We start from the raw sequence: 10,359 nt of genomic DNA, 5'->3' as shown, positions 1-10,359 counted from the left end.
CACTTTAGTCGTCACAAACATTTGACAGAAAGTTCTTTTCTTACCACTAGGCGAACACTTTATTCGTAACAAACCGTTCACACAGATCAATATCAATGTCGAATTAGTGTTTTTCTCAACTCAATAGACATGGATTAATTATAGCTTGATACCACCTACATATACTAGTAGATTTTTATATTTGTATTGTTTTCTAGGATATTTGGAAGTGTGATGTTGCTCTAAATGCACAAATATCATTAGTCCTAGTCCCTCTTCACACAGTCCGGCATCCCACCACCAGCCCCCTCAAACGTGCATCCCTTTTCTCTGTCCACCCTTTTGCCCCACTTCTGTCGATAAAAAAAACCCACTATTTTTATACAATTTCATGCAATTTTCTTTCCCAAAGTTAATTTCTTGAATGTTCTATGTGCTTGATTTCTTATTTTTCTGCATAGTTTGTTTGTGTAATTTATGCATTGAAGTTGGGGCTTGAATTGTTTCATGGGTTTGCAATTCTAGATTGTGTTTTTTTCCTGAAAATGCAAACTTTAGAATCAATTTAACCCATTATTCCACAGACTGAACGATATATGGTTGGAAATAGAACAGAAATTCTGGGTTTTTGATTGGTTTGATAAGCAGCAGATATCTAGGGTTTTAAATAGTGGTAAGTGATTTAATTCCGCTTTTTGTTTGATTGAAATTATTGGTTTTCGTTGATGCTATTGTGGTGATATTGCATGTCAATTTGAATTGAATTTGATTAGTGGATTTGAGAATGTCAATTTTGTTGGATGGTAATGTATGGCAGATGGATTCAAAACCCGAGGCGGGGAATGCTTTTGGGGGTGGAGCAGTTGATGTTGGTGTAGGCATGTTGAATAATATGCAAAACTGTTCACAGTTATCAGGTCTCAGCATTACATCTGAAACTTCTGCCCTTAATTTTGTGTATCACAGAAAGAGGGTTTCTAAGAACCCTGTTCCTGTTTTCCCAACCCTATCACCTGATAATATTACTTTTGTCTATGAAAGAAGGAAGAATCAAAAGAGTGTAGCCCCTAATTTTGCAGCTATGTTCTCGGAAAACTCGTTACCTAACGGTGCCTGTACTTCGGGTATTAGATCAGATAATAATGCCATTGCCATAACCCTGGGCACAAGAAATAAAGGATTAAATGAAAGGGAGGCTACTAGGGTTTCTTCAATAGAACAACCATTGACAACATCGGAGGCAATTGATGGTTATGTGACTGAGGACCGTGGCTTTGATGGAAAAGACAAGATGAACAAGGGTTTTGAGTTGTATAGTGTAGATGATAGTTGTTCATCGTCGAGGCTTGATTTGGATAGCGGTTCGTCTCCGTTGAAGAATAAAGTAGATGACACTGATGAGTGTTCATCCTCTGGTGCAGTTGTTGTAGATGTGACGGGAAATGACCAATCCATATCGGTTAAGGGTCTTTGTGTTTCTATTCTTCGAAGTCATGGCTTGTTGTCTAATTCTGGGTCAAATAGATCTGGTACTTCTGAGGAAGAAGCTCCATCATGTAGTGGCAGGAGTTGTTCTCGAACTTGTAATGTTTGTAGTCGAATCGGTACAGCAGACACAAACATGCTAATTTGTGATGAGTGTGAGAAAGCCTTCCATATATCATGCTTCAATCCGTGCATAAGAAAGATTCCGACTGATGATTGGTATTGTCAACCGTGCTCTAAAAAGAAGCATAACTTGTTAAAAGAGAGAGCAGTAAGAAAGTCATCAATTATCAGGACTGATAAGGGCTCTGTGACATCTGAAGGAGATTTCAGTCCAATAGCACTGATGCTAAATGATTCTCAGCCTTACATAACTGGTGTCCGGGTTGGTAAAGGATTTCAAGCATTCGTTCCTGAGTGGTGTGGACCTGTTACACGGTATGTTCCAATCAATTGGCTTTAAGTATCTTAATGAAAAATTGGCGCAATTACATATGTGACCTTTTCTATGTTAGCTAACAAGTAATAACTATAACCTTTAACAGGTATGTAGTTTATATACATTTAGTGAAGAATGACTTATTTTTCACCAATAGGTACTAGCTATCTAATTTAGTAAGAGTGAATGTTGTGGTACCTTCGATAGGTGTGGAACTATGGGGGTATCTTATATTGTTGTGGTTATTCTTAAATCTTTATAATTAGCTCAGAGAAAGAATGGGATCATAATAAAGCCAATTCAAGGTATGGTGACTGGGTAGTGATGTGAGTTGCTTACTGTAGCTAATAGGTAATTTAGCTCTATGAAACAAGGTCATGGGGAAACACATGATAAGCTATGTGGAATATACAGATGCTCAATAATCTATTTGCTAATTTATTCAATAAAATCAAGTCGTGTTGGCCTTTTGCAGGGATGATTTGAGTTGGAATCTCTTTGTAATCTATTAGCCGCTTTTCTATCATCATCTGTGATCGATCTTTTCTTCTTGAGCAACTTGGAATTTTATAGGGGAGAACTTTTATACTGTGGTGTATTACTTTTTGACATGGTATTTGGTAGGGGCTTCATATCTTAATATCTGGGTTCATAGCCATTTTGCTTGGTTATTTTGTCAGTTGGCTATGACATGAGATTTCTTGTTTTAGGGTTTGAATTGCCAGAAAAATCTTATGTTTATTTCAATCAGAAGTGCCTGAACTGAGAATTGTTGGAAATGTCACGGTTGTATTATCTGCTCTTCCACTCAGCAGAATTGTGAATAGGATGACAAGTTAGGTATCTACTATGTAGTTCTAGTAGGAGAAGTTTTGGGAGGTTTGAAGTTTGATGTCTTTAAATTGGTTTAAGACATGCAGGTTAGGTTCAGCTTATCATCAGATCCATTTAATATTGCTTGTAGAAGTAAGTGGTGTAGGTTTGTTGCCTTTCCTTAATTCCTACTGTTCTAGTGGATTTGTGGCCGTTTGTCCATTAAGGTGTTCTCCGTACTTGCTGATACTTTTTCCTTACTCAATCTGGTGAAAATGAAAGGATACCATTCATATCACCCACTGAAATTATTTGTAATCTTGATTACTTGATTGAATCTTTTAATAATGTCCTCAGGCTGTCATGTTGTATCTATCTATGCTAATAGGATTTGTGAAGTTCTACCTTGTAAGACTAAACTTTGAGGAGGATATAGATCTTTGAAATGTGTTTCCTTTGACAAGCTAGTAGTGTGTTGGGGTGGTTATTGGATCGTGTAATACAATGGGTATAGGGTTAGGGTTAATGTGAAGGGCTTTTATTGGAAAGAGTCTTCACACATACTCAAAAGGGATAGAATCGGCATATAAATTTTATGGGATGACAAATGAATTTTTGAGGGGATAGCTTCCCCGGACTAGGATTTAAGATTCAATGCTTAAGGCTCTTGAAAAGCTAGAGTGAAAGTATTATGTAGTAGCTTGTGAGTATCTTTTGGCTTGGTTTTGGAGATAAACTAATTCATGATAGGCTTGATGGCATAATTTGTTGTCTTTTGCTTTCTTTCTTTCTTTCTTTTTTATTTATTTATTTTTTTTTATTTATTTTTTATGGAAATAAAAATACTTTCTTTTGCTTTCAATTTGTATACGGGTGACACCCTTTGTTTGTTTTTTAATGCCTCTTTGGTGAACAATGACCGAGTGGAAATGCACAAGGCAAGCCTGCCCTTGTTGCTTGTCAGATAGATGCTAAGGGAAAAAACTTAATATTTGCTGCTTTGATTTGGGTCTTGTGTCCAAGTATCTATTTGTCTAGCTCTAATACCATGTTGAAGATGCGACTTGCGAGGATACAACAAGGGTCTCTAGAGAGTATGAGTTGTAGGTTGTGATGCTCTCCATCCCCCCCCCCCCTCTCTCTCTCTCTCTCTCTCTCTCTCTCTCTCTTTCTCTCTCGTGTAGCCTGTAGCTAAAGTTACTAAGGCTTTATTTTTGTTTAGATTCTATTTTGCTTGATGTTTGGGCTTTTTTAACACAAAACTATACCGCAAAATCCAAAAAGAATGAGAAAAGATTAATATCTGAGCGGATCCCATAGATAGGGAAGAGATCTGTAGTGAGTGGGCACTTTCACCTTTCGTAGGGTGTAGGGATCATGGTATCAAATTTTAGGTGTGTCACTCACTGCATCACAATCACACAAAGGATTGCAAGCTTATTGCGACTGAAATATTAGGTTGCAATAGCCACATGCCACCTACATTACCCACGGAAGAGGTTCCACTATCATTACCACGATTGTGACCCCATTTGAAACTTATAACCATGGTAGGAACCCTTTGAATCTCGGCTCCGGTGTGTCTATTAAAACTAAGGTGACACCCCTTGTCTATAATTTTTGTAACTTTTGGGATGGAATATTGGAATGTCTGAAAAAGTATTGGGGAAGTTTGCTTTGGGGATGAAGGGAGTATATATTTTCCCAATGGCCTATAAAGAAAATTTCATTCTCTGTTATGTTTGCCAATTATTGCTATTTTCCCATATTTGCCTCTCTACTTTCCAGCTACGGGGAACCATATCTTATTATTTGGACAAAAATTAGAGAACTTATGATTGAAATATGAGAAGTCTTGGGAGGGGTTAGCATCATTGTTGGACCACTAATGGCTCAAAATCCTTTGATAATTTTGAAGTATTACTTGCTACTAGTGAGGATATTTTAGTGAAGGGAGAGAGAAGGTAGGGGTAAGCTTTCCGTGGAGGTGAGAGGTGACTAGGTGAGGAAATTGGGGGGGGGGGGGGATAAATGGTGAGATGGTACAGAGGCACAGACGCACAGGCTCATAAACACTTGAACTACAAGTCCATTGTCAGGGGGTGTGATATTTGAGCTATAATTGCATAATTTGTCAGGTTGAAACTGAGAAAAATATGCTCATACAGTTTTAATAACTGTGCACCCTGAAAATGAACTTTTTTTTACACCTTGAGCAAGAGAATAATGTGCCTACAGTTCAAGTGTCGTCTTTTTTGTTCATCTATATGTGTGTGTATATATATTTATTTTTTAATCAAGTTGTGGTTTCTATGCAAGTTATATCTGCTTTTGGTTTGATGCAGGGGAGTCAGTTCGTTTCCTGAACCAATGGAGTTGGATCCATTGCAATCGGTCAATTTTCCGGTGAGGCTTACAAATTTCCATTTAACACAATTATTGGTCTGTCTTATATAATTCACATTCTGCGGCAAAAGGTGACTCCTAATATTTTCTCTTCAGGGACCTAAATCTGGCAAACCTCATAAGGCCTTTATTGGTAATTGGCTTCAGTGTAGAGATGTCATTGTTGGCATGGGAGACAACATTGATGGAACTATATGTGGAAAGTGGCGCAGGTAATCTGAACAGCAAATGTTGCAACTTGTTTGTTATTTTCTTCTCTTTTAGGCATGCTCCTTCCCAACTTTCCTCTCTCTCTCTCCCTCTCTCTTTTCTTTATATTTTTTTTTAAAAATTAGCTGATTTTACAGTTCTTCTTGCTGAAGCTTTCAGTTATGAAGTATTAGCTTCTTTTACAGTCCTTGAATTTTCGTTCGTGTTGAACTCCTTTTAAGTTCAACCTATTTTTGGACGATTGTTGAGGGACTGGACTACAAAAGAGACTTGCGGGTGTTAGTGATTTTAGACAAGCTTTAAAACCCTATTTTTGCAAGTGTACAAGTTCTTAATAGATAGTGATAAATAATAGGGTATTGTATCCACAAGAAATGTAGAATAACTCCAAGTCTAGTCTACTAAATTAATTCTAGTGAAAAGAAAATTTGAGTAGTTTTAACTAGAAGAATCAAAAACAAAAATTAAATGAGACAAATAAGTTGACAAGAATAATAAAATAATCACATAGAACAATCAATCTGGAGGGACCCTAGGACGGTTGAATTCATCACCATAAATACGACTAATAAGTCAATTAGAAAGAGGAGTAATAGGTTTTTATCAAGCAACCAAGACTACAAGTCTGGAGTGCTCTAAAGTAAATAATATCGTGATCAAGTAGGTGGCATAATATATCTATGTAAGGATAAATTATTCAACTAATTGCTCACAAATCAATAAGCACCATTGCATAACATCACACTCTGGACTACAAGAACAAAGGATTTAAATTAGATAATCAATTAAGCCAATATATAGTTCTACAAGAACTATTATCAACGTAAATTGGAAAACAATAATTGAGCAAAGTAATCGAAAGTTGTGCAATCATAAAACGAGAAATAATTGTCAAACAATTAAATTATAAAATCATTCTAAAAGGGTTTCATCTAAGCCCTAGAATTGAGAAATTAGCTACTCATAATTGCAGAGAACATCACCCAATTATGATAACTTATCGTCTGAAAATCTACCCGAAAACTTCGAATTCGGCTCCGTTCTCTCTTCTCCGTGCTTTGTCACTGCTCCTCCGATGCCCCTGTGCGGTTGTCCTCTCTGTTCTCTTTATACTTGCTGCTGTAGATTCGTGTACTCCAAGATCCAATCTTTGACAAATTTTGTGGGATTTCAATCTCGTTCTTTCCTTTCTTGCATGATGTATGTTGATCTCATTGGGAAATATTTTTTTTCCTTCTTTGTTCTTTGGTTCTTGCCACTGCTCTTCTTGCGTGGGAGTTAAAAGGAAATTAAAATTTCCGTTTCTTCTTGCTGCTTTGTTTGTGTGTGGGCTTTGATGTTCATAAGTAAAAGTTTAGTTCTTTTCCCTTTTGATGCTAATGTTGGCTGCGTTTCAATCCGTGGGATTAGGTGGGTAAATAATGGGGATTGGCTTGTCTTATTAATTTGCCTTCTTTGAGTTAGTGATCTCCAGACCTGCACAAATTCCAATCAAACCAACAAATCACTCATTGAATTATAAAAATTATACTAATATACCACCATGACACAATTATTAGACATATAAGTTAATTATTATACTGCAACAACTTGCAAATTATACTTCAAAATAGCCCAAAACACATTATTTATTTTCCGAAACAATAATATAAATGCGAGCATTATTACTAACTAATCTTATTTAGAGAGTTAACAATCAAATATAAAGATATTAAAAGATAAAATAATTCATACATATCAGTGGGATAGTAGCTAAGATCTTCTAAAAAAGGGATGGTTTTATTTAGCCTTGCTAATGCGCACCCAGCTGGCTTAAGTGCTTGACCTTTGTTTTTTTTTTTTTTCCTTCTGATTTTTCAAACTTTCATATTCACTCAATTAGTGGAGCTTGTGAAATACAGAAAATGGAAAGACAAGTCATCTATGCTATGCAAAGAGATTTGAAAAGGAATACATTGGATTGCACCCAAAAAAAAAAAGGGAATGCATTGGGTCAGCTGACAAGATCCCATCTAAAATTAAATATGTGATGGATGCTGGACCCCTTTATATCATTAATGAGGCTCTTGGATTTGTGGAGTCACTAATTGTGATACTTTGGAGATTCCTTAATCTGAAACAGGTGGGGTCAAACCTTCATTCCAGGATTTGCAGTCTGGCCAGTTACAAAAGTGGCCCATAGGCTTTCAATTTATGGTTCGGCTTTATGTTGCCGATAAAGTGGGCTTTTGGAAGCCCATCTCAGGACTGCAGTGTTTTTTTAGTATTTAGCTTGTGTAAGAGTGAATAATGGATTTAGGGAGCAGTTTTCCTACTATACATATGTACTTAATTTACTAGTATATGGCATGGGAATAGGTGCATATTAGAAAGGTCAAATGTCTACATCTGTTAGAGTTGATAATCCTATCATTTAAAGAGCCATTCTTTGGAAATGGTTTCTTGAAACATTAGGATGGTTAGTAATTAATCTTCTTAGCAAGGATAAGATCACTTTGAATGGTTGAGTTGCTTGCTTGAGGATGTCTGACAATGTCCTGGTTGCATGATGGAATATGTTGTAATTGTGTTATATAACTTATATTTAAGAGGTTTTGAAATATACTTGAAAGAATCATTGTACCAATGCTCATTTAATGTTTATGAAGAAAGGCTTGGTTTACCAAAAGTGAGTAAATTTATAGTTTAGCTATATAGTGTTGTACATTGAAGGGGACAAGGGCACAAGTCATTTTCACTTTAGGTTTAAGTTTCTTTTGAGATGGTTGTGTTGGTGGAGCCAAGGACCACTAGTAGGTTTAAGTATCTCTTTCTCTCTTTTTAAGAAAAACCATAAAGGCACTTTCAATGCCAATTTTTTCAACTTTAGTTGGCTCTTCCTGACATGAAGAAGTTCAGACCTAGATCTCTAAATTCACTAACTCTAACTTTTATTTATCTGAATTAATCTTCAGAAATTTAATATTTTTCACCAGTACAGATTAGCTTTCTGGAATAGTGGAATTTGTTGAGGGGTGTTGAATTTTGCAACTCTGGCTTTCACACCATTTGGTCCTTTCATAGGTCCTTGAAACGTGGAATAATAATAATAATAATAATAATAATAATAATAATAATAATAATAATAATAATAATAATAATAATAATAATAATAATAATAATAATAATAATAATAATAATAATAATAATAATAATAATAATAATAATAATAATAATAATAATAATAATAATAATAATAATAATAATAATAATAATAATAATAATAATAATAATAATAATAATAATAATAATAATAATAATAATAATAATAATAATAATAATAATAATAATAATAATAATAATAATAATAATAATAATAATAATAATAATAATAATAATAATAATAATAATAATAATAATAATAATAATAATAATAATAATAATAATAATAATAATAATAATAATAATAATAATAATAATAATAATAATAATAATAATAATAATAATAATAATAATAATAATAATAATAATAATAATAATAATAATAATAATAATAATAATAATAATAATAATAATAATAATAATAATAATAATAATAATAATAATAATAATAATAATAATAATAATAATAATAATAATAATAATAATAATAATAATAATAATAATAATAATAATAATAATAATAATAATAATAATAATAATAATAATAATAATAATAATAATAATAATAATAATAATAATAATAATAATAATAATAATAATAATAATAATAATAATAATAATAATAATAATAATAATAATAATAATAATAATAATAATAATAATAATAATAATAATAATAATAATAATAATAATAATAATAATAATAATAATAATAATAATAATAATAATAATAATAATAATAATAATAATAATAATAATAATAATAATAATAATAATAATAATAATAATAATAATAATAATAATAATAATAATAATAATAATAATAATAATAATAATAATAATAATAATAATAATAATAATAATAATAATAATAATAATAATAATAATAATAATAATAATAATAATAATAATAATAATAATAATAATAATAATAATAATAATAATAATAATAATAATAATAATAATAATAATAATAATAATAATAATAATAATAATAATAATAATAATAATAATAATAATAATAATAATAATAATAATAATAATAATAATAATAATAATAATAATAATAATAATAATAATAATAATAATAATAATAATAATAATAATAATAATAATAATAATAATAATAATAATAATAATATAATAATAATAATAATAATAATAATAATAATAATAATAATAATAATAATAATAATAATAATAATAATAATAATAATAATAATAATAATAATAATAATAATAATAATAATAATAATAATAATAATAATAATAATAATAATAATAATAATAATAATAATAATAATAATAATAATAATAATAATAATAATAATAATAATAATAATAATAATAATAATAATAATAATAATAATAATAATAATAATAATAATAAATCAATCAATCAATCAATCAATCAATCAATCAATCAATCAATCAAAGCCTTAATCACATAAGTGGGGTCGGCTACATGAACCAAATTTGATTATTCCGTGTGGTCATCAACTAAAATCTTCCTCCTCCATCCCTTACGATCCAATGCTTCATCCTCTTGCAAATCCATTGTTTAAAGTGGTTTTTTTGTTCAACTGGTCTACATTGTTTTCATAGAGGACTTAGGATTTTTTTGCTAGGAACTGACATGGTTTACAGCACTAACAATGGCAGAAAATAAGAAGAAAATGATGAGTATATTGATAAGATGAGAATTACAGTAAATCAAATGATAATTCCACTTTCGAGAGGTGGATTCCCTCCTAAGTATGAGCTTTTGAGAGGCTCACTCTCTCCCAATGAGAAACCACACAATATTTTACATGTCCTCTTTTCTCCTAATGAGATCTATTTATAATAGAAAGTCCCTCCTAACAAACCTCTAGCTTATTCCCCAA

At 31.2% G+C, this 10,359-nt stretch overlaps 1 protein-coding gene across 2 annotated transcripts; it reads left to right on the top strand.

The window, feature by feature from the left end:
* The first annotated feature begins 227 nt into the window (after positions 1–227).
* LOC145634674 (uncharacterized) lies at positions 228–5,544 on the top strand. 2 transcript variants are annotated; one of them, XM_081686075.1, is made up of 4 exons: positions 229–652; positions 797–1,902; positions 5,062–5,122; positions 5,219–5,544. In XM_081686075.1, exons 2-4 carry the CDS (start codon positions 797–799, stop codon positions 5,336–5,338), a joined length of 1,287 nt encoding a protein of 428 aa, XP_081542201.1. In that variant the 5' UTR covers positions 229–652; the 3' UTR covers positions 5,339–5,544. The 2 variants fall into 2 exon arrangements, with proteins under 2 accessions (XP_081542200.1, XP_081542201.1); XM_081686074.1 differs by having other exon boundaries at positions 228–1,902.
* The last annotated feature ends 4,815 nt before the right edge of the window (positions 5,545–10,359 follow it).

Source organism: Chenopodium album, chromosome 6, assembly GCF_948465745.1.
Source record: "Chenopodium album chromosome 6, dcCheAlbu1.1, whole genome shotgun sequence".
Classification (NCBI taxonomy): domain Eukaryota; kingdom Viridiplantae; phylum Streptophyta; class Magnoliopsida; order Caryophyllales; family Amaranthaceae; genus Chenopodium; species Chenopodium album.
Note: the sequence above shows the minus strand (reverse complement) of the source record. Positions and strands in the feature narration are given on the sequence as shown.

Bases quoted from the DNA above. Each gene is read 5' to 3' on its own strand.
- LOC145634674 (XM_081686074.1), top strand. From the start codon at position 764: ATGTCAATTTTGTTGGATGGTAATGTATGGCAGATGGATTCAAAACCC. The intron at 1,903-5,061 runs GTATGTTCCAAT...GGTTTGATGCAG, and splicing joins TGGTGTGGACCTGTTACACG to GGGAGTCAGTTCGTTTCCTG. The intron at 5,123-5,218 runs GTGAGGCTTACA...TTTTCTCTTCAG, and splicing joins TGCAATCGGTCAATTTTCCG to GGACCTAAATCTGGCAAACC.